We start from the raw sequence: 24,743 nt of genomic DNA on the forward strand, positions 1-24,743 counted from the left end.
GATGTTGAGTGCATGCTTGTCTGAATTTTGCCTACAACCAATTACCATAGCTAATATGCAGTAATTCACTCACATGAGTGAGTTAATTTAATTTTTTTCTTTTTTTTTTTTGAATAACAGACTTAGGACTGTAGTTTCATCACTGACAAGAATGTACCTGAATATTTCTGTTTGGTAAGTTAGGTATATCAGTTGTCAGATCTCCCACATGGCAGTGGGGAGAGGAAAAACCACAGACAATGACTGCTGTTTGCCCATCTGCAAGTTATGCCACTAAACAAAGACAGAACCTAGAAAGTACATATTTTTGAGTGTTTACCACAAAGCCTAAACACTACAGCTCCTCCCTCCTGCTTTCTCAGAACTGGGGCACAGTCAGATCAGGAGAAGTCTGTGAATTTACATGGTCAGGAGGTTTTCACAGACGGTAGAGTTTTCCACTAGCTGGTAGCCAACAAGGCTGCAGGGGAAACACATGGCTCCTGTTCAGTGCCGCCTCAGTGCGCCTGGAGCCAGCGCAGCTCCAACGGGGAGCAGGGCCCCAGTGCCATGGAGCACACACAGCCTGCAGTGCATGTGAGGCACACAAACCTCACCAACATGGTTCTGCTCCAGGCTCAGGAGCTGGCCTTGATGGTTCATCACAGTTAACAAACAGATCACTAATTTATCATTCTCCTGATCCATAAGAAACCTGTCTGTCAGGATAGAGAGGACAAAAGACAACTTGGCAGAAAGAGAAAAGTGTAAAAAAGGATAACATGGAGGACCAAGGAATTAAAATATAGAGTGTACAGTGTTGCACATGTTGCAGAGAAGACAGCAACTACATGGTTTCTCCAATGATGAGGCACGACAGGAAGTTTAATAAGTGAAGAAAGGGGTTAGGATCTCTGGCAAGATGTCCCTTTTCTTTTTGGAATGCATTAATAGTCCAATATTTTTGTCTCCCTCATCCTCACACTTCAAAAAGTTCACATATTGCCTTAATCATAGCTGCTTTTCGAAGTGTCCCAGCCAAGCATCCAATATTTCTTGTCTGTACTTTGTGCTGTCTCTTTCCACTCCTCTTCCTGAGCCGAGGGCTGAGCACACTGTGCATGGATGCAGGATGTTTTGGGTTTGCTTTTGGAGAAGACCAGGTTGAAAAAGTGCAGACACCCTGGAGCATGGATGGTGTCTGCAGCAGCACAGCACTCCCACTCACCAGCCTGCAGTAGACACTCGTGAGCATCGTTTCCTATCCCACACCATGTCCAAGGCACTGGGCAGTTCCTCTGTGACTGCTATAGGGGGTTGCTGGCCAAATTATTCAAACCTCTTGTTTTGGACTATGAGCTCTTTGGCTTAGGCCACCAAATGTTGTGAGAAGATCAAGGACCTTAAAATGTGACTTAAGGTTTCCACAGGTATGCATGATAAAGGACTGTGATGTCCTTGCAGACATCTGAGTTGATGAAGATTTTTTCTGTGCTGATATCCTCAGACATGGACATACACTGGCACTGCAGTTAGCAGGCAAGTGATTATTCTGATGATATCTAGAATCATCAGAGCACTCTGAAACAACAGTGTCAGAGAGAAGATGGACCACATCTACCAGAAAAAATAATCCTGCTAGGAATTTACTTCCAGACATCAGATTTTAAGAAGACGATATACTGCTTGCAGGTTTCAGACACCAAAAATTGCTCTCAACTCTTTTACTCCTTTCCTATGGAAAGTTAACTCAGGATTTTACTTAGGCAAGTTGAAATGTGAAATTAATATCTGTTCATAAGAACAGAGTCCCTCTTAGCTGTCTCAAGAAATTGAGAGTCCCGAATTAAAAAACAATCAAAAAACATCTCAAACCAAAACTACACTTGCAAACAAATGAAAAAAACCAGAACATAACTTCAAGACCAGGCATACATTAATTGGTTTCATTAAACTAAACCTTTCAGGAAGTTTTTTGTCTTTTAGTTTTTGCACTCTGAGCGGAAACTCCAGCTTGCTGGTTACCCATCTGCTTCAGCTTTACAGGTTTTGCTGCCCCTTGGAGTCATGCAGCCACATGGGCCAATGGGTTCCAAAGCGGCACTAAAGACACATCTGTGAGTGCTGGAACTTGATTCAATGCACACCAAGGCTGTGGGGGCTGCCCCAGCACAGGCAGGGGAAGGGCAATGGGGAGAGCAGTGTGCCCCTGTCCTTTTAGCAATCCCTAACGATAACAGAGCACATGCAGGGAAGGGGCAGATGATGTGTGAGGCACCTGATGGTCCCTCCCTGGGAGCACTTCTGTAAGGGCTAATTAGACTGCAAGCTATGGCACATGGTCTTTGGCTTTGTGAGTCTGATCCTGGTGTGGGCTGTGATAATTATCACCACCTCATCAGTGGCTTATGAAGAGTTTGAGGATGCAGAGCAGTTCCCAACAGGCAGCACAGATGAAGACATGCTCTTCTGAGGGTGAGGGAGCATTGTGAGGACAGCTATGCCAGGGGCTCTGCAAATGTTCCCTGGCTCCTTTTCTTCACTGGCACAGAAAAACCTAAGGGACTGTCTTGCAGCAGCTGGAGATAGATCAGCCATGGGCAACCTGTACTGTAGACAGAAGCACTCATTTGCAGTTTTCAGGGGAAAGCAGGCTCAGTGGGAAATGTGGAGCTTTACAACTGTGCATTACAACTGTGCATTACAACTGTGCACAAAGATGGATGGTATTGCAGAAGCATTAGCATAAGACGAGTGCATTTGCCCCTACAAAGTGAATCTTTTTCAGTGGTAGAAGTGTGTCAGAAATTTATGTGAAAAATTGGAAAACAATTAGAAAAGAAACCTGCTTTTGAAATTGCAGCCTGGGCCCTACTTCTAAAGAGCCTTTCATCTTTCCTCTGCCTCTGAATTCAGAAAGGATTCTCTCCACATTTGAGATCATCTGTCTCCCCCTCTAATAGCAGTCTAATTATGATTATTTATTAATAATTTATAAGGATGATCAAGCCTTTCCTTTATCCTGCATGTGAAGATAAGACCCAGCATTTACAAGCCCCCCTTTTTCCTTTAGCCAGACCAATAGCCCCATCACAAGGCATCAAAATGTTAAGGAATGGTCAAGGAGGAGCTCCATGGTAATATTTTTTCCAAAATGAATTCCAGAAGGGTTTCTTAAGAAATACATTCACTACCAATGACAAGGATAGTGATTCATAAGCCATAAAGCCTTGCTAAGTCAAGATCACACATGACAACTTTTCCATGTGTTGGGTAGCTCCCATTTTTCACTGTGTCAGTTTTCTAATGTGGATTCCGATAATGAAGAAAGTATTTCCTTAGGGGAGAAAACTCATCAAGATGCCGAGCTTTTTTCCCAGTGACCAACTACACGTCATGAAAACCAAGGTCTGACACCAGCTGAGGACAGAAGCAGCTGGACAGGTACAGAAATCTCACTGCTTAGCAAGGTCCCAGATAATTTTTACTCACCTCTAGTGTAGTCAATACAATCTTCTCAACTGAAGAAAAATAAGCCTCCCACAAGAACTGTGTCTGCTGTCTAAGTGCTAGGATTTTATCCTGATGGATAGACCTGATTGTAGAAGGAATCTGTAATACAAGATGCAATATAGTCAGAAGCTTTAGAAACAACACAATCTCATCAAATTAATATGCTGCTGACAAGTCCTCTCCTCTATTAGTGAGCTGCACAGCTTCAGCACTCCTGTCCAACAGAGATGTGTGTCGACAGTTAAAGCCTTGATGTAAAATGAATGAGACATAACCCTTTATAACCTCTGGCACTGAATATATGATTTTTCTTTTTAAATCTGCTTTCTTTTAGTTTTTGGCTGTTTTATGGTAAAAAGCTGCCCCCCCTCAGCCTTGTGGTGTGGCACAGTAAGGAGCTCCTCCATACACTCCTCATGCTTTTAATCCCACGAAGCTCTTTGTGGACTAGTATTTTAACAACCTAGTACCTGCAGGTCTTGAGAGTTCAACAATAATCCCCACATTCAAAGTATATTAAAGGGATCTGGAATTGCATTTACCACAGCATGGCAACGCTATGTGCCCTAAAGAAAACATAGCAACATCTTAAGTAAGACTCCACTTTTTGGGAGCCTGTGGATCAAACTGCATTTTACTAATTACCGAAGGTGGAAAGAATAACGTCTTCCACAACACCTGTTATTCACAAGGGAAAACAGTGCTTATTTTTCCCCCCTTTCCATTAAATCCACATATTAATTGTGGTATAAGTTGCCTTACAAATAAACCCCAAATTGTCTTTCTGCAGTGCTTTTCCTTTAGAAAATGTAACTGCTCACTAGATGAGAAGGCAAGGGCTTTATGTCTACATCCTTCCCTATCCCCACATCCTTCTTCCACACTGGAGTGAAACTAATGTACATACATGCCATGCTTTAACTTAGGACTTTAACCAAGGCCTCCAGTACCCCACTTGGACAACACAAACTGACATTACCAAGGGAATTTCACTGCAATTGGCTACTCACAGCAGCAAAAAAGCATTGAGGATATGTTGCTGATTTGTGTTCATTTTTTCTAGCAATGAAGAGTTGTGCTTTTACACCTACATTTTTTTTGATTTCTAAATGGAATCATAGATTTGTTTAGGTTGGAAAAGACCTCTAAGATCATCGAGTCCAACCGTTAAAATAGACCATCTTTTTCTCAGACACTCATTTTTCATAAATCTTTTACCTGAGTCATTAGTTGTAAAAGCATATACCTGGGCTGTGTGTTGGTTCTTGTGTATCCCAGCTTATTCTGAAGTTTGCCTGCAACCCACCACATCCTATTCTTTCCCACACTTTGCTTATTCCTAAAATATTCTGAGATGTGGCAGTGATCACTATTTGCTTTCACATGTTCTCGAATCAAATGATTTCACAAGAAACCTTTTTCCTGAAGAAAATTTGATATTTTAAGAATTTATATGTAAAAAATTTTCACAAGAATCAGCAAATTCTTTACTGCAGAGTTTGTAACCAGGTATGGACACTTTGTTCATGGCTCCATTGGGTGCAATGTTAGATGAAACATCTTTGCTCTCTCAACCCTTCAACTATTAGACCACCATCTTAGAGACACTGCTGATGCAATACAGAATTTGAGCTTATGAGAGACTTAGCACTGCAGCAAGGTGGAGCAGAAGAAAAAGGTCAGATTGTTGAATATGCTACTTTACATTCCTTTGCTACCGACCCTTTAAGTAAAATATAGGTCTTTAGGTAAAATATTCCCTGCAAAACTAGTATGGAAGACAGAAGTTGGAAACATGTTTTTCTAAGTGATCACATCACTATTTGTGATGTGTCCCAATAAGTAGAGGGATAATGAACATTATCTGTACTGGCTGCATAGATGTGTATTAACCATGCCCAGGAACATTATCAGCAGCGAAGACAAGATTAACGTCACTTCAGAGTGGCACTACAGCATTTTTTCAATAAACTTAAAATTTCATTGCAATATGTGCAACCTTGGGTCTGTGTGTGTATGTGTGTAAGCAACAAACAAAATCAATACTCATTCCCAACTATAACTTTTGAAAAGGAAGGTTGCTCAGACTGTGAAGGTTACTGCAAGAAGTTATGATTTTACACACCACACCACATTTGTGAGTGCCAGCAAACACGGTGTCAAGGCTAAAAAAGGCCTTGGTGTGGGCTCTGTTACAACAGCTGGAAAGAAAAATCAGAGCTTCTATTTTAACTGCATTTGCCTATTAGTTTTAATCTACTTGTCCAGAAAGACAGGTGGGCAAAATGATGTATTAATACTAATCTGGCATGATTACACTGGAATTATTAGAACTTTAATAAAAGGTCATTTCAGCAATGAGTAGGGGGGAGGGAAAAACCACTCTGCACAAATAAATGCAGAAAGGCTGGATTAAGCTCTCCCAGCGCTATGATGAGGAGAATATGCAAATAAAAACATCCGAGTTGCTCTCAAACAGGAAATGAAAAACTGTAACATAACAAAAACATTTCCCAGAGCAGACATTCAGGCCCTCTGCCAGCTCTTTAAAAACACTGTTAATAACGGTGCAGTAGTTGTTCAATATGGAAGCAGCTGCGAAGTGAACGAATGGCATGTTACCGGAAAGCGCGAAGATCAGAAAATTATTATTATTTAAAGAGAGACATAATTTTGCTCAGAAAAATGTGCTGTTCACAGAAGCAAAAATCAAATGGCCCTTTTATATTTGTAGCTTGTATCACATTAAATAGAATAAGCAACACTTTGCAAGGCTTGCAAGGCCAGTTCTTCACAAATATTTACTTCCTGAGACAAGTTAAGAGGCATGAATTGAGATTTTTAAAGATACTTTGTTTTGGGGGTGCCACCTTTGAGGGCTTCTCTCTGTGGATGACACTAAACTCAATGATAAATAAAACTCTTAGTGGCTATTTAGTGGTTAGTCAGTGGTTATTCCAGATCTTGTGGTACTCAGCTTCATGCTGGGCAACGGAGATTTATCAAATGCTACTTTGGGGAAAACAGTTTTTCAAGAACTTCTCCTAACATCAACTTCTCCACATACTTTACAGAATATATATATATATACACACTATAAAACCCACTAAGGTATCTGAAAAAAAAAATAAACCTAGTGAATTTAAAACCAAAGTAGATGCTAAAGGGAGCAGGGAATGTGTAACTTCTCAGCCCACTTTTTTTCTATGATCTCAAGATTAATGATAAGTGACGTGAACACTGCTTCAGAAAGCAATGTTCCACACATCAGAACAGGGACAGATGCAACTTCCCACCAAACTGTTGCATGATAATTCCCGCCTGAGAAAATATCTGCTTTCCTGAGGATTCCCAGTGCTGTGGGACACCTGAGGATAAACTATTTCTGAAGGACTGGAGCAGAACCCGCCCTGAAACACTCTATCTTTCATCACAGCACCTGGGACCAGGACAGCTCTGCCTCAGATTGGCATCCGAGTGCTCCACACCAGAAGAGATTTCATGCTCTTTGCAAAAATAAAAGTTTAGGAATGCATTTAAGAGTGTGGCCTGGTGTCTGCAATGACCTTCAGGTCAAAAAATGAATGATGTCATATTAAATGAGTTCACAGTCCGGTGTGACACAGACAATCCCTTCATGATAAAAATTCCTTTATAGTCCTGACCTTTTGGATTCATCTTCCCTGTCCATTTAGATGGTGGCAGCAATAATCACCTGATCTGCTGAAGGCCGTGGTCTTTTCCTTACCTGTAATAACAATCTCTCATCGCCTATGATGGCAGCTTGGTTCCAATCAATCACTTCTGAGAACGGCAACTCCCATCCATTGCTGAGCATGACTGGGACACAGGCGGCCTGCAGGGACACAGAGCAGGGTGGTTACCTGACGTTTTCACCAACACCAAGACCCGTGTTTTCTGCACAAGCTCAGGAGAGGCAACATGGCAAAGAACACCAGAAGCCAGAATCCGCAGGAGGGCAGCCCAAGGGATTATGGTTTTCCATTTATGCTTATTCATATGCACTGAAAGGTGGGCTTTGCATGGAGAGTGGAGTTTGCAATCTGGTGCTTACACTGCCAGACAAGGGTAGAACTGTTAAATGCTGTAGACATAACACTGGAGAATTTAATAAAAAATCATGACCCTCCCTTGCTGCTTTGTGAACCATTCAGCAGGGAGCAACTCCCCTAATTTTTATATTATGTTGCTACGCAACTCTACAGAAAATACAGGTCATATTTAATTCTAGAGCACCTTTCCCAGAAGGGAGGAGTGAATTCCCTATCCTTTATGATATCAACCCTCCAAACAGAGGCAACTGCACAAACATAACTCATCTGTCATCACCTGTCTACAAAAATAAAAATTGCTTTATGTCTTAAAACAAACAAAAAGCATATACATTTAATATCTATTTCATACCAGCATGATCTGTCTAACCTATTTAATCTTCTAAGAGTTGTACAAGTTCCTCTGTACAGAGAGTTTGTAAATATTTAGTAAATAGGTCAGTATTTCCATAAACAAATGATCACTACTAGGTTCTGGTCAGCTCAATCACAAGGTAAGATCCAAACCAAAAATCTCCTGATGTGATGAAAGAAACTAGTACCAGAGGATTTGTATCAAGCCTGTGCTCTGGTTCAGTTTCTTTTGGATCAAGCTAAGCTTAAGATCTCTGAGTTTGGTCCAGACCTCTCCTCATCTCCCAAAAGACTGCTGTACCTTCCTTGGTAACATGTATCACACACAGCATCTTAGACTGGTCAAGTCTCCATTACAGGAGTGCTTATCCTATGTAAAGAACTGTGACCTTCAGTAAGGAAATTACATCAGTGCATGGAAAAAAATCAACCAGAAAACACTTAGCAATGTGTTTTCATGTTTAAAACATTCCACTAATGTGGATCAGGCCTTTCAACGTGCCCTGGATCCAGACAGAAATTGGGAATCCATCATAATTGGTGAATACTGCTGGTAGCCTGCTAGGAAAATCCTTGGTGTGTGCATTTTATCATTGAGTCGGAGCCTCCAAGTTCTGTACAGTCAGGTATGGTCCCTGTTTTCTCCTCCTGAGATGATGTATCTAACAGAAGCTGCATGACTTGGGGACTAGATGAGAGAAGAGCTGAGCAGTGCCCTTCTGAAAGATCTGAAGTGACATGTCATCCCATATAAGCCAGTCTCACTTCTTCCTCCAGAGACTGGAGAGGGAATAGCTCTTTGCAGGCTATAAATCTCCTCCTGAGTAGGAAAAAGAGGTAAGTGACAGTCCTGAACTTGGATCTCAAACCTGATAGTAGGTGCTGGCTTCAGTGGTTAAACCCAAGTGTCCAGAGCATCCATAGTACCCAAGAAACCTATCAAAGGCTGGAAGATATGATACAGGATCTACTGGAGACCTTCTGGAGAAGCAGCAGAAATCCAGAAGGTTTTCTGGAAGTTACCTTTCTGGGCTTCTAAAATGACATCATATACCTACACTTAGGTAGCTGAATCCTTCTCTGCATTGCAGTAAACAGTACTATTAGAGAGTATGTCTGGGACATTTTGTGGTTAATGAAGAAAAGGGATGTGATGACAGCTTTACTGTCAATGCTGGGATACTTCCCAAATGGCAGAAGAACTCCCAGAGGCAGGACCCTGTAAGGCATCTTCTTTAGTCAGATTTGCTGTCTCACTAAAACCAAGAAGTGCCTCAGCATCCCCTTCTCTCCACTTCAGCCCCATGGCAATCCAGATGCCACTCCTAGATGCAACCATGCTCTGTATGGTTGACTGAAGATCCAGGATCCCAGGCTGAGCTGAATCTTGCCAAAAAGAAAAGTCACACTACCTGCAGCTGGAGTAGGCCAGTGTCAGGCTTGATCACTGTGCTGCCAGGCACACTGCCACAGTGACTCCAGAACCCTTTGGCATTGCCTTCTGCTGGTGGCCCACAGCAAAAAAGGGAGACGACTAACCAAAATGTTTTTAAAAGTTGAAGGGGATTCATGTGCGCTCCCTGACATCAGCCTATATCCACCTTTGTGTAAAGCTTCCATCTGGATCTTTACCCCCTCAAGGCCACCTTCTGCATGTTCAGTAAGTACCATCTCAAAACTGGCAATGCATAAGCAGGTCTGTTTTGGCATAAGTGAAAACAAAAAGCTATTTTTGCTGCCCTGGGGCTTACTTGTAAAGGTCAGTGTCTCCCACGGGAAGTCTCACAGCTTGATAAAATACTGCTCGAAACCAGTCCAACCTCTCAGTCTCACCACATCCAGGGAAACCCTCTTCCTGGAGGTAACGCAATTCAACCTTCAGATGAGCTCAGTGCTCAGACCCTCCTGGGAAGAAGCTGCCAATTGCTCCAGAAGTATGAATAGAGGCTTTCGCAAAGTGGATTACTGTCCACCAGGGAAATGAAACACATTTCCCTCCTCCCCACCTCCTTGCTATTGCACACCGAATTGCAGCCAGTGTAGCCATTGCTTTAAACTGCAGCTCTTACCTGCAAGGCTTCCAGAAACCTGAAAGAGCCAAGCCTGCGGCCACGGGGAACCAGACAGAAAGTGGCATTGTGCAGCATTTCACGGTAATCATACCTAACAAGAACAGGGGAGAAAAGAAAAAATTCAATTAGTGGTGAGTCCTAGAGTAACTGGGCATGAAAATGCAAACAGCTGCTGAAACAGACACATCTGGATAAAATCATCCCCAACCAAGACTGTTCACCACCAGGTTAACTAGCTCCATCCCTGCACGTGTGTCAGCTATCACCCTGGCTCCTTTTTGTTCATCCTCAGGAGCAACCACCATAGGAGAGAGCTGGGGAGACTGGTAATGAAACTGATAAGGAAGGAAATAATTTTGCCTTTGCAATAATGAGCCATTTCTATATAAACAGTCTTGCATGACTTCTAACAACAAACATTAAATGTTTTGATACCTAAAGCATTGTTGTGGCACTTCTGTGACGCTGATTTCTATTCAGATTTAGTCAAAGTCATGCAGAACTGTGTTCATGGCTGCACAAGAGGTTTGTACAAAGCAAAAAAATTTCAAACTATGCCAAAGAAATCTTCCCTTATCAAGCAGGCATTAAAAAGGCATGGGGGTTTACAATGACTCACTTGGTGGTTATTGTTAAGAGTGGTGAGAGGGATAAACTGCCAAATTTTGGCAATTAACCACATAGTTGCAATGACTCCTTCTCCTCTGAATGAAAGTGCTCATAGACACTTTCGGGTTTTTTTTTTTTTTCAATTCATCAATCACTGCAAAACCATTCACAAAAAACACACATCAAGTCCTAACAGTTTCCAGGCTGTTATTAGCTAATTGTACTTCTGGCAAACCAACCCATGGAACTGTGAATGGCATCAAACTTGTCTGAGTCAAAAGGATCCAGACTGAACACCCTCTGTTCTCCAGAAGGTCCTGGACCCTGCAGATAGATGTTATTTTGACAGCAACTTGCAGCACTGAAATTTTCTAACACTAATAATGTAATTTTACCATGGCCTGCAGGTAGAGCAGTTTTTTTCTACGCGTGTCTGTGTATGTATATACATACATACATGATTATATTCTATATACAAAGAAGTTGGGATCTCCATTTGTATTCTCACACAGGCCAGACAGATGGGAGTAAGCCAATTTTCAATTATAAGCTCTGTCTTTAGGAAGAGACGTCTTGCAAAGGCCCATTTGCTTAAACAAGCGTGTATAGCTAATTTGCACAAGAAAAGGTCACTGTGAATGGATTAAGATTATCTCCACTGAGAGTAAAATAAAAACCCTCATTGCATTAATTAAAACTACAAAACAGACTTCAAAGTCCCTTTTTATTTTTTAAATTCTATCTCAACTTTGGTTAAAATACATATATACATATTCCATCTGAGTGGCAATTTCTTTTTCTCTGTGTGGGATAGAGATGAGCAGCCATGTCCCAGTTCACCAGTCAGCACTGACACAGCACACAGGTGAAAAATCTTAGGAAACTGGAATACCAAAAAAAAAAAAAAAAAAAAAAAAAGTTGCCATTTTTAAGCATCCCTGTTTCACATATCGAGAGGTCTGAGGCTCATTGCTTTTGCTGTATATTGTATGACAGAAAATGTTAATAAATACCAAAAATAGAATACCCCGTAAGGCTAGAATACACCAGTCAGAAGTTCCCCATCATTAGCTTGCTAAAAATGTAAAACCCTATTAATATCCCAGAATGCAATATTATCCACAAAATATTGATGGTAAAACCAGAATACAAAGAAATACAGAGAGCAAGGCCACTGCAAGTGAGTCCTCCATATCCCAGGGACATCCTACATTGGGCACCTTTTCTTTCATATCTAACTTGCTGACATTAGGATAGTTATACAAAAGGAAAAAAAAGGAAAAGGATTTTGTTGACCGTTTTCCACCTCCCATTTGTGCCTTTTAAAACTTAAGATGTGATTTATTGCTGAGCTGTGTAATAGCACGGTTCATGGTCATCAAGCAATTTATCTACATCATACGAACACAGAAAGCCTCATCCTAATCTTGATATATCGGCACAAAATTTCCCAAAAATTTACTCACTTCGGGGAGAACCCACAAATACAAAAGGAGCACATCCAGACTAAAGCAATATCCATCAAGAACCGCTGCAGTGAATGAACCACACCAGAGATTCTTCTATTGAACAAATTTCCCTGCAATTTCAACCAAAATGCCTTAAGGTGACTCAACAGGATCTTTGAGCGCAGTGATAAGGGATCAATTTTCAGTTTAATCCCCTCAAAGACGACTCCAAGATCAAGCATCTATTTGAAATCCATGAACACGCGGAGCTACTTTTACTCCTACTAGTTCATGGGTAGTGTGCAAAGCAACGAGGGCACCCTGCCTTAGGTGGAAGACAGAAGATTGACCAGTATGTTTACATATTAATTTGGAAACACCTTTTACACAACACATGCAGCCAGCCACAAATACAAAACCATCTCTGTCAAGTTGCAAGCACTTGACAGAGTGTAATTTGAAGCGTTGCTTCTGGAGGAAATAATTTACATGTACCAAACAGCATCTCAGAGTAGAGCTTGCAGCAGAGAGCGTTTCATATTTTTCTCAGACTGCCAGGCAGCATTTGGAGGAGACCTTGGCCACAAAAATGTCACCAGGTAAATGAAACTCCGGCCCACTGGCCATGGCGGGGACAGAAGGTGTCAAGGCAACTTTCAGTTTCAGACTTCTCATTTGGCTCAGTAGGAATCACACACACAACAGGAGGTTTGAGTTTTGCCAGGTTTTTGTCAGGAAGATAAAATTGTTTATGTATGATTGGCAATTTTTTCCACATAGAAAGCAAACGGCATATACCTAGAAGCATCTCTGCACTTCCCTTAACTCTGACTTCAAAGACTTTCAATGAAGTCAGTGAGATAATCTCTATGATTAAAGGTAGATATCGGAGTTAAATCTTTGCTGGACTTGAAATTTCTCCTTCACTTGACCAGGAGAGAAATCAGAGCTGGCACGGACTTCCAGGAACACCCCCTCATCTACAGTACTGACATTGTACATTAAGCACTGACCTGGCATCTACTGCAAATACCAGTATCACATCAGCAACAGGCTTGATTTCCCCACCATCTCCACTGACTAACCTCAACAAGACCTCAGGGAGGCAATGAAGTATTATAACCCCGCTCGTGACTGGTGAAGGGGCCTTAAGCTATAGAGAAAATAGTCAAGTGTTTAGAGGAGGTTGTTACAGAGCCTCCTCTTATTCTTCTCCCCTGGCAATGGGGGTTAGATCAGTTTTCAGAACTACTTATTTCCATTAGCTGGTAATATCTGAAGATGGGAGGGACATTTGTTACAGTCTTCCAGCTTGCCTTGCTGTGGTGTGGGGACAGCTCTGCATTACCTGCCTATCCAGACACTCTGGTTTTACTCAGTTATGGAGCTTTTTCAGGGTGAGGAATCAGAAAAAAGGCCAGCACCAGAGAGCACTGCACAGGCAGCCAGCCAGACACTTCTTCCTTTCTTGTGCTGCTTCAGTATTGCAGTACTTTGGGCACTTTCCTTTCCTTTTGGCAGCTAATCTTCCCAAGCATTTAGTGTAGAAAAGCTTTGAGAGGAGCTTTTGAGAGGAGTTCTCTGCTTTGCTCAGAGGGTATTTATTTCCAGAAAGCTCCAGGTTTCCACATTAGAAGACTGTGGGGAGTGGGGGCACATGCTTATTGCTCATATATTCCTGATTCCTTCATTCTGCACGCTTGCACAGAGGTAACATTTTACTGCCAATTTTAGGGTTGGTTTGGCCTGGGTCTCAGCTGCAGCATTCAAACATGTTAAAATCCAAAATGCATACGCCTTCAAAATGACAGTTGGGTCTTCAAAACTAAAATAGCTACAGATTTAACCCAAAGCTGGCATCCCTCTGCAAGTATCAGCATCATGCTTTATTAACTTTCAGGCTTCCTTTTGTAATGATTAAGTGTACCTTGTTCACAGCTAATACCTTTATAGGTAGGATAAAAGAATAGCTCTATTTGTAATCAATTCTAATATATTCACAACTTAATTGAATTATCCCCTCCCTCTTACCACCCATAGTTGAGAAAACACGTTTAGCCCCATCTATCACACAGGTGTAAACACTGCAATGCCATGTGGGAAATTATCTGAAGGAGAAACTCTGCTCAGCCAAATGCTCTTACCACTTTAACTTCTTGATCCAACACATAGCTTCTGTCTTTCCCCATCCCCCTTCTTTTTTTTTTTCTCCCTTTCTGATGTGCCGACCTTGTCAATCAGCACATGGATTAGAGGGCTGCTTGGGATTCCTGGTTCTCCATTATCCCAAGCAGCCTGGGCAGGCTGCAGAGGCTCTGCAGTGACTAATCAGCCATGCCATACATTCCTTCTTACAGCTTAAGTATTTCCCCATGTCTCTACACTTTAGAGATTATAAACTAGCCTGGGAAACATTTTCATTACCAATTTTAATATAAACTATTTTTTTTGAAAGCCACATCACCATCACTGTTGATTGAAAAGAGGTCTAAAGAGATGTTGGCTGTTTAGACCAGCAGATATGTCCAGATGCAATGATTATGATACTTTATCCAGCTCTATGCCACTCGTCACGTAGGGTCCATCTATTCTTATCTAATCCTCTGAACACAGATATGGGATACCATCACCATTCCCTTTTCATAGATAGAAAACTTGAGATACAGATGACTGGTGGCTTTTCCAGCAGCTAAGCAGACCTTGGGAATCCTAAGCATCCTAACCTGTCTCCTTCCTCTCTGGTGATGCAGCATTCACTGAAAACTAGGTGCATATTATGGCTATCAAAATTCAGATGGAAATACAGGAGCAGAACCCAAGCCAAATACAACAGGTTTAACCCAAATCAAATGCAATGGGTTTAACTCAGCAGTACGTATTTTGACACACATAATGCCACACATAATCCATCTTTTGGAAGATACTGGACCTCCTCTTTGGCAGGGATTATCAGCACATACCGCTGTAGATGTCAGATGTGACGAGAGCCGTTTTTTAATTTCCTGAGCCAAAAAATTGCAATGGCACTTAACCAACTATGTCTAGGGCTTCCTCCCTTAATCTGTAACACACACTGCATCTTCCAGAAGTCTCTGCATCAGTTCAAGTGCTACAACAAAGACAGATATTAAACACCTATAACCTGAGGGTAAACGGTGGAGTGTTTCCCAGTTTTCCAGTATATTTGGTTTCAGCCATTAACCAATTGGCCATTTTTCCGTGTGTGAATGCTAAATGCAGATGGCTCTGAACTACTGGCTGGAGAGCCTGAGAAGAAACCCACTCAGTCACATGGAGTGTCTCGTTGCTTGGTTTCCATTAAGGTATGTTGGGTTTTAAATAAACTGTCAAGTAAAACTTGGCACTGAAAACAACAAGTGAGTAACTGCCTTTGTAGAAGAGCTGACAGCTCAGCTGTGTGTCAGATAGATAGCTGCCCAAGACTGAGCTCGGAAGGCTAACGCATCCTACTTGGAAGGGTGCCGTCACTGGAACTGCTTGCTTTTGGATTTACGGCTGCACAAGGCTTTGGGGTGATCTTAATGCCGGTTAACTGGCTACTGGCTGCCAGTTCATCTCCCGCTCTGCAAGCACTGGTTCTGGAATTAGAAAGTTTGGAGGTGCAAAAACATAATTGGAAAACTTTTTTTTCCCTGTTTAAAGGGCTAATTGATTTCACAGGTGTTTAATTATCATTTGCTGTGAGATAATACCTTGTAGTGCCATAAAAAATGGATTTAATTTTCGAGTGCTTGCAAAACCATTGCCAAAGCCAAGTTAGAGCGAAAGCTAGATAATTATTCTATAAATCAAACACACTGCCTCCTTTCTTTGAAATTTTTAATACTTGGCTATAATGATATCTGACGACCTTGAAACTAACATAAAAAGGAGTTTCTTGCCAAGTGCTGAAAGGCAGCCATTGGAGTATTTCTTTCAGCCTAGCTCATTACCACAGCCGCTGCCACCACGCTGCCCTGCCTGCAGGACTCCAAGGGATGCTACAGTCTAAGTGCAGCGGCAGCGTGTGCAAACAGCGACTTCGGAACACAGGTAACAGCCGAGTATGGCCATGAGCCCAACCTGAAAATTCTGCACAATTCTACTAGGAAATTAAATGCAATGGAAATTAAACTCTGCAAACATGTAGCAATTAACAGCAAAGTGCGACTGTTTTCTCCCTTCCATGCCAGCATCTTCCTTTAGTTCGGAAGGTTGGATTAATAAAGAAAAACAGGGAAGTAGACTTTTTATCTTAATGGACTACTAAAGGAACTTTATTTTAAATTTAAGATGGACAGTAAACGTTAAAACTGAAGTCATCTTTAAAGTCTTCAGTGGCATCACCATTGGATTCAGTTCACTTCAATATTATGAACAGAAATATTTGGATACACAAGCCATTAAAGTCAATGTGCATTCTAACCAATAAAAATGCTCTAAAGATTTTTGTCTAAATATTTACACATAATATCCTGTAAATCTATATGGTGCATGCAAAGCATGCACAACATTTGGCTTGCCAAATACTATCCAACTGGCTCTCAGTGTGGGGGCTACACCACCTAGAACAAGTAGTCTGACACAGTAGCAAACCTGGTTTCACCGGCATAATTTGATATTTAAAGATAACTGCTTATTTACCAAGTGTGGTAGAGAGGGTTTGTAAGCAGCATGTTAGAGGCAAACATTGCTGAGGTGCCTCTCTAGGCAGCGTTACGCCCCAGTTACCAGCAACCTGCTAATGGCACCGTGCAGCGCTTCTTTTAAAACCAAACACTGGCTCCTAGGCTTTGAAGTCCTCTAAGAGCGCCTGTTTCACCGCAGCACCTCGCTGTGCTGGCAGCAAGAAAACTCACATCATGGCTGCACAAGAGAAGTCCGTAGAAAAGCATATGCACTGCTCGTTTGTACCTTGTGAGGAATGTAAATGCAGCACCACATATAGTGAATTCAATACCCTCCGGGTCGGCGGGAAAGCAGTGAAGATGATGATGCTCGCACGCACAAATGCATGCACAGGAACACACCCACACAGCCACATGGCAAGATTTTACCTGGACCCACTTCCCCTGACACACCCTCTGAAGTGACAAAAGCATGTATGAATCCTCTTTGTCTGAAATGTGCCCATCTGGCACTTATTGACCATCAAGCTGATGGACCCTTACAAGGTAAAGATAAGGCCAACCTGTTAAGATGATCCAGTGGCTCAGGCAGGCTCTTTCTAACAGGATTCTTCTAAAAATAAATTATACCAGCACTTTGCATCATTATGGTGCCTCTACCTTGCCATTTTCTGGAGATCACAAAATCCTTTTTGAATATTTTAATATAAAGAACCTCAGCCTGCTGGCAGGAGAACAAAGCAGCACCTCCATTTCACTGATGAGAAAACTGCCATGCAACCTAAACTTGGGCTTTATCTACTCAGCTTTGTTCCTCAGTATTCTGCATAGAAAAATGCAGGAGTAAGTCAAAAGTAGTATCTAACTCTTGACAGTCCGCTTTGGTATTTCAACAGGGAACTAATATTCTGGGCTGCATCAAAAGAAGTGTGACCAGCAGGTTAAGGGAGGTGATTCTCCCCCTCTACTCTGCTTTGGTGAGACTGCATCTGGAGTACTGTGTCCACCTCTGTGGTCCCCAACACAAGAAAGACATGGACCTGTTGTAGCAGGTCCAGAGAAGGCCACGGAGACGATCAGCTGGAGCACCTCTCCTACGAAGACACGCTGAGAGAGTTGGGATTCAGCCTGAAGAGCAGATGGCTCTGGGGAGTCCTTACTGTGGCCTTTCAATATATAAAGGGGGTTTATATGAAAGATGGAAAGAGACTTTTTACCACATCCTGTAGTGACAGGACAAGAGTAATACTTTTAAATTTAAAGTGAATAGATTTTCATTGGACTAAAGAAGATTTTTTTTCTACTGTAAGGGTGGTGAGGCACTAGAACAGGTTGTCCAGAGACGCTGTGGATGCCCCAATTCTGGAAGTGTTCAAGGTCAGGCTGCACGAGGCTCTGAGCAACCTGATCTAGTGGAAGATGTCCCTGCCCATCGCAGGGGGGCTGGACTAGATGATCTTTAAAGATCCCCTCCAACCCAAATCATTCTGTAATTCTACGATTTGGGGCTATTATATTCTGTCCTTCACAGAGTGACTTTGTTTGGACTTTAGCCGCCTTCTAGCAGTGAAGCAGTGTCAAACGCTAGTCCTAAATAGCCCCATCTGATCCCATTAACCAAAGTCACATGCTGTGACAGTCCAGCAGTGAACAACTTTGGGGTAATTTCCCACTGCAAAGACAATTTTCTTATCGATTCATTCTCTAACTTAGAAAAATAAAAAAACAACCCAGTACTAGAATTTCAGTTATTAAAGCATCAGTTTGGATTAAAGACCCAAACAAAGAAAAATCTATACTGAATTTTCTGAACAAAGAAACAAATTTTAGTTCATCTGCCACCCACTCTAATTTTGAGATTACAAGACATACCTGAAAGCCTCAGCATGCAGAGAAATAAAAGACTTATTGTGAGATCTCTCACCTGTCAACACACCTGTTGGCTCTGAAGCTGATGATTCCCTCCTGCCTGTCAAAAAAAATAAAGGCCTCCAAATCTTTCTTAATTATTTTTAAATAGCTCTTTACTGAAAACTCGAGGTTAAAAAATGCTGAAGAGGATCAGTTTTCCAGAGTATCATGCTTCAGTATCTACGGTTACTGAATGTTTTAACTAACACAGAAAGAAAAAAGGTTGATTACAAGCCCTGGATGGTAAAATACGAATAAAATCAGTGCTCTGCACCCATTTTTGCCACAGTCCAATAACTGGATCCTGCAGAGTCCAGAGGACTCCAGCGTAAACAACACCATCCTCTCCATTAAGCTGCCTGTAGGACTGGGGCTTCAGCAGAATAGTAGAGAAAGTACAACCCCCCGAAGATCAAATTAGAAGGGGTTATTGTTTCTATTCTTGCTTTGAATGTCTGGCTGAGCTCTTTACCAAACGATTTAGAATAGTCCTTACGAAGCTTATCATTTTCTATTCAGCTCCACAGATTTTCCCATTACGGCTATCGAGCTCCTAAGTGGCTTGTTGGCATCTTTAAAAGTTATAGTCCTCCAGACGCAACATCTAAAAATGGAAAGCAAAGATGATGTGCAGTACTGGCTCTAATTATGCAGGAGTTCATTTCTATGAATGACTGGATTTGTTTCCAAAAAAACAAAGAGGGACTTTGCACAGGAACTGCTGGCAGAGCCCCATGTTGTCTAGGCACACTGACCCAAAATGTGACCACGCTTGGAGGAAAAATTAGTTCAGCAAATCCATGGAACAACTTTGAATGAAATAGAGAAGTGATTTATTTATTCATACGAGGTCAGCTGCAGCTAGTGCCCAGGAGTGGTAACACCACAACACATCTAGACACTTCAATATTCTGGTAAGATTGTCAGTTCTTATATTTGCCTTCATCTCAGGATCTCCAAGTATATTCGCTCTCCTTTCTATAAATGAGACAAAGCTACCCCAAAAATAGGATTAGGATACAAAGTGGGGAGGGGGAAAGAACCCTCGTTCTGTGTATTTTGATTTTATTGCACTGAAGTTCAGGGTGAAATCCCAGCACTGTTTACAGTCCAGGGTGGTTTCCACTGACTGACAGCAGGTGCTGATCTTCAAGACTTAATGAGGACTAATTTCTGCAATAAAGCAGAGCAGGAGTGTGAACTGTGGAAAGGGAGGAAACTCCACATTTTTTTCCCCTGTTGCAGCCAACAGTGAGTATTAAAATAATTTTCATTTTCTAAGAGAGAGAAAAGAGGATACAGAAGGAAAAATGCACTGAAAAATGGTTTTTGGTGATGCCTCCTATTTCCATTCTCAGCTTTGTAAACATAAAACTACACCAGGCCACACCATGTGCAGTTTGAGAACCCGAACTGTGCTTCACTGAGTGGCCAGGTAAAATGAAATCTGTCACATCACAGATCTGCTCCTTCTCTGTGCTTGCTCACTTCTGCTGACAACAGTAAAATCCAAGTTTTCTATTATTTGTTCTTCTCAGCAAAAAAGGCATCTATAACAAGTGCATGGCTCCTCTTCATCTCTGCATCACCAAGTCCCCTTTGGAGCCAGACTCTCCTGAGCCAGAGGATGTCACATGCCATTAAGTGTAAATTTAGAATTGCAGATGACTTTTGTTAGGCATTTTTTACCTTTCATAGGGTTGTTCAGGCAATTCCAGTGGCTTTCAGCTAATGTTGCACCAGATCAGAGTGCCTATATATATTACATTCTGTAATGCTGGAGAGTTATCCACTTCTGACAGAACAAGGGGTAATGGTTTCAAACTGAAAGAGGGTAAGTTTAGATTGTATTTTTTACATTGAGGGTGCTGAGACATTGGAACAGGTTGCCCAGAGAAGCTAGGAATGCCCTGTCATTGGAAGTGTTCAAGGTCATATTGGTTGGAGTTTTGAGCAACCTGATCTACTGAAAGATATCCCTGTCCACAGCAGGGAATTGGACTAGATGATCTTCTAAGGTCCAATCCAAATCTTCCAATGGTTCTATGATTCCCCACTGTGGCACTGTGGGACTTTTAGGTCCCAGCCTGAGCATGCAAAATCACTGTCCAAAAAACCCTAGAAGCATGTTTGCATCCACGCATACTTACATGCACACACTTCTGCACTATTTACAAAGGACTCTCACCTGGAAACCAATGATGCATGTGCTTAGCCTTCCTCTCCTGCCTGACCCTGCCCTGACACACAAAGAACCTCACATGCAATTTTCACAAAATTAGTTTTTCAAAAATCGAGGCCCATTTTGAGAACAATGTTAGAGGAATGACCAACCAAAGCAAACTGAAAACCTTGTTTTGAAGGAGATCTCTTCTCAAGCATGCAAAGTGAGACTTGAAAACCAGTATGCAAAGGTTAAGTGCCAAACACTACCCAAACCAGACCATTTTGTAACTGAGTGCCTCTTTTCATTTTGCTCCTAAGAGTCCCAAGGAAACCACAAACCTGCTGATGGTGAATGCCTGACTGCTCACATCTGTACCCCTAATACCTCACCACAGTGTCAGGCATCTGAGCTATGTTGGGCCCAAGCCTAAGAGATGCAGATGGTGTTTCTCAGTCCCAACTGATGCCCACTCCTGCTCCTGGTGCTCAGTACCACTCATAATCACATTTCCCTTTTTTTACATGCCTGCCCTGCTGGGCAGTGTTTGCCTGAATGTGCTACGTCTGTTTGCAAGCTAATAAATTATTTACATAAACTATTCAGGCATAGCAGCAAAGACATAAAACATTTATCAACAAAGGGAAGGGACCAGTTTGTCATTTTAAAATAATTATGGTTCTTTAAAGAAACCAACAAATTCAGTTGTCTCAGAATTACTTACTAGTGTCCGCAGACTTGAAAGGACTCTCTCTTTTGCAGGCAGTAGTCTCCACTCCAACTAAAGCTTTAACCATGAGAAATTTTGTATCTCAGCAAGGAAATCTAAAGATTGCAGGTTTCGTAGCCAGAACCTTCATGAGAAGCACAGGTCACGTTTGGCATATCTTTGCATCTTCTCCTATGATCTGCGAAATACTGGAAACACCTCACATGGGCTGTGGAGTTGCAGGGCAGGGAACTCCCAAGTGTGTTTGCGACTCTGCTCTGCGGTTAGTAGCTGAAGAACACCTACAGACACACACATGGGAGCAGCACTGCCAGCCCCAGCCCCGGGACACTGCCAGACACCTCCTCCAGCTCCACTGGGAAGCGTGCAGGGCCAGAATGACACTGCCTGGCCAAGAAAGCCCTCTGCTCTCTCCGTGCTACCTGCCCTGCCCTTTTATACCTCCTTCAGCAGTGAAGGCACAAGGACAGATGGAAAGGGAAAGGCATCAGCATGCAAGTGCTGAGAGACCTATGATCTGGTGCACTTTGCAGATTGCCAAGGAAAACATTACTGTCCAGACAAAAGGGTTTACAAGAGGATGCCAGCAATGATGAGATTAGTCAGAGGAATAACAGCTCTTTGGCCAAAGGCTAACAGCCAACAGATGGAGGGGAATGATGTTGACTGTAAGAGAGGCCATGCAATGATGCAGTACAACATGCAAGTGGACTGCTTTTTTATACAGGTGTGTTAATTCTGGTATTAGGTTTAAAATATATTATTTTTGAAATTACAGTGATATGCACAGAGCAGGTAAAAAGACATCTGTAAAAGAGGCCTATCAGGGTAACTACAGTTTCCTACCTCTTAAAAACTCTAACTCTGCAGCACCCTGTGGTACTGGGAGAACAGGCTGCAAAGTTCTCAGCTCAGTCTAGGTTTTGTGTGCCTTGTCCCCAAGGGGTATAAATGAGACCGTGAGCTCTCCCTGCAAACCTCTGAGCAGCTGTTCTCCCCCAGCTCCCTCTCTCAGACTCCAGATGGGCTGTGATACAGGCATTTTCCTACAGCAGTGCCTCAAATCACGTGTTAGATGCGTCAGCAATTTCTGCCAACATCGGAGGCTAAAAAGATGCAGACCCGGAGCAGGTTTTTTGGAGCATCCTCATGGAGCACAGTGATGCCTTAAGCCCCTAATGTTTTTTATCTTATTTTTCTAATATTTGTAAGAATTGTAAGTTTTATAAGTAAGTTTTAAAAGCAGCAACTTTCCCCCCCCTTGTCCCTTGTTCCTTTCCCTTGTTTATACATTCCCTAACCCTCTTACCCCATTCTATGCTCCCCATATCAATCCTGCTTCTGAAAACAGCAAAAGTGTTTAGTCTTTTGTCAAGGCAAGGCCTAGACAGTTGACAGAGCAGTATATCAGGGCCTAAACCACAGAATACGGTCAAAAATTAGGTAACTAAGTACCCTTTGTGCTCTGAAGATGGTGAAGATGATGAAGTAAAAGCCCCCAGACCCATTTCTCAGGGGGTGGACAGCGGCGGACCAGAGGAAGGGCCGCAGGGTGGGCACATCTGGGATTGGATAGATGGTATTATAAAATATAACCTCTCAGGCACGGCCAGCACGCGTCCTGTAACATCTTAGCCTTGGCAAATAAACCCTTTCTTATCTCACCCCTAATTAACTGCTCCGGAGATTTTTTCAGCACCAAAATACAGCGGCAACAACAGACATCTTTTACATACTGTTTAAGAGACTATAAAATGCAGTAAACCAAAATCCTCTGTCGTGCTTGGCATCTGAAAAAAAGACTTTTTACCTAAGAAAGGAGCAACTGTGTAAAGGATTAGAGGGTCACTGTGGACAAACAGCTCAAGGCTGTTATGGAAGAGCAAATGAATCCTTAGACACATCAACCATGTACACACAGAGAAGAAATTGTCCCTTTGTACCTGGAGTCAGTGAGGCAGACACCAGAAAACACGCTGTGCTAATATCCCCACATTTTATAAAGCTGTTGAATAATTGAAGACAGAGAAAAGGGACAGAGAAGTTATTTAAGGGACTGTAGTAAATACCCTTCTGAGAGAGACTGAAAGACCTCAGCTTGTTCAGCTTATCAGCGAGAAGAGGAAGAAGTGGCTTGATTACAGCACGTAAGTGGCTCTACAGGGAGAAAAATAAAAGGAACCAAGAGTTCTTCAACCTGCTGAAAAAGGGCACAACAAGGATCAAGAGGTGGAACTTAGAAGTGAAACAAACATCAATAGAAATCTGTACAAATGCTCGGCACTGAAGGTATTTTAAGCACTGAACCAAACTGCCAGGAGAGATGGTGGCTCCTCCACTAAGTGATCTCTTGAAATTGGAAGGAAGTGCTTAGCCGGAGGACATTCTGTAACTCATCCCAGTTTACTGGACAGAGCACAGGGGTAAAGTGGGTGACACAGAATGGGCTGTAGTGCACAGGAGATCAGACAGAGTAATCTCCTGGTCCATCTGGCCTTCCATTTTCTGTAAAAGCTACTGGTATCTGGTGCTTTTTCATAGTCCTGAGCACAAAACCCCTACTTCCAATATTCCATCATGCAAACTTCATCCAATTACATTAGTACTGAAATGCCTGGAGGTATCTTCTGGTAAGAAGCCTAGGCACTACTTAGATCGCTTTACTAGAGTTACAACAAACAGACTAAACAATAACAGCCTACACTTGATAACAAATAATCTTCAGGATTTTTGCTACTTCAGACCAACACATTCAACTTACTCATTTATCTGATGAACGAACAGTTTAATTTTTTTTTTTTTACAGAGATCAGTGTTATATTTCTATATACCTCAGCTGATTTCATTCCTATAAAACTCTTCATAAGACTCTTCCACAAGGATGATCACCTCAATCAAAGCACTAATGCACAGTTTTAGCAAACTTAACAGAGGTATCCATAAATTATCAGGGAAGAAGGGGGGAAAAACCCAAACAAACAAATGATTGTGCCTAGATGGAAATTTTAAAATGATCTTTTTTTAATGGATTACTGAAACCCTCCCACGTTCATCTGCAGATACTGGATACATGAATGGATAAAACTGGAAGCCTAGGGATTAGCAAAGTCATTAATACAATCACATTTTCCTTATGCAGAATATCTTGTTTTCTCCTCCCTCTGTCTTTTAAAGGTTTATGATCTCTGTCTAGTAGTGCAGCCAGTTCTTCCACAAAATGTACTAAGACCTCTGTAATTCAGTTGGGAACAGCAGTCTTTAT

The 24,743-nt window shown here is 42.0% G+C and overlaps 1 protein-coding gene across 1 annotated transcript in view; it reads right to left on the reverse strand.

The window, feature by feature from the left end:
* EXT1 (exostosin glycosyltransferase 1) overlaps nt 1–24,743 on the reverse strand; it is a 176,906-nt gene that overhangs the window by 14,836 nt on the left and 137,327 nt on the right. The window contains exons 2-4 of the mRNA XM_027731177.2: nt 9,989–10,082; nt 7,241–7,348; nt 3,472–3,591 (exon numbers count right to left, since the gene is read on the reverse strand). Coding sequence (XP_027586978.1) covers nt 3,472–3,591; nt 7,241–7,348; nt 9,989–10,082 — 322 coding nt within the window. The remainder of the gene's footprint in view (nt 1–3,471; nt 3,592–7,240; nt 7,349–9,988; nt 10,083–24,743) is intronic.

This window comes from Pipra filicauda, unplaced genomic scaffold, assembly GCF_003945595.2.
Source record: "Pipra filicauda isolate LSUMZ 115617 unplaced genomic scaffold, ASM394559v2 scaffold243_size1161148_pilon, whole genome shotgun sequence".
Taxonomy (NCBI): Eukaryota; Metazoa; Chordata; class Aves; order Passeriformes; family Pipridae; genus Pipra; species Pipra filicauda.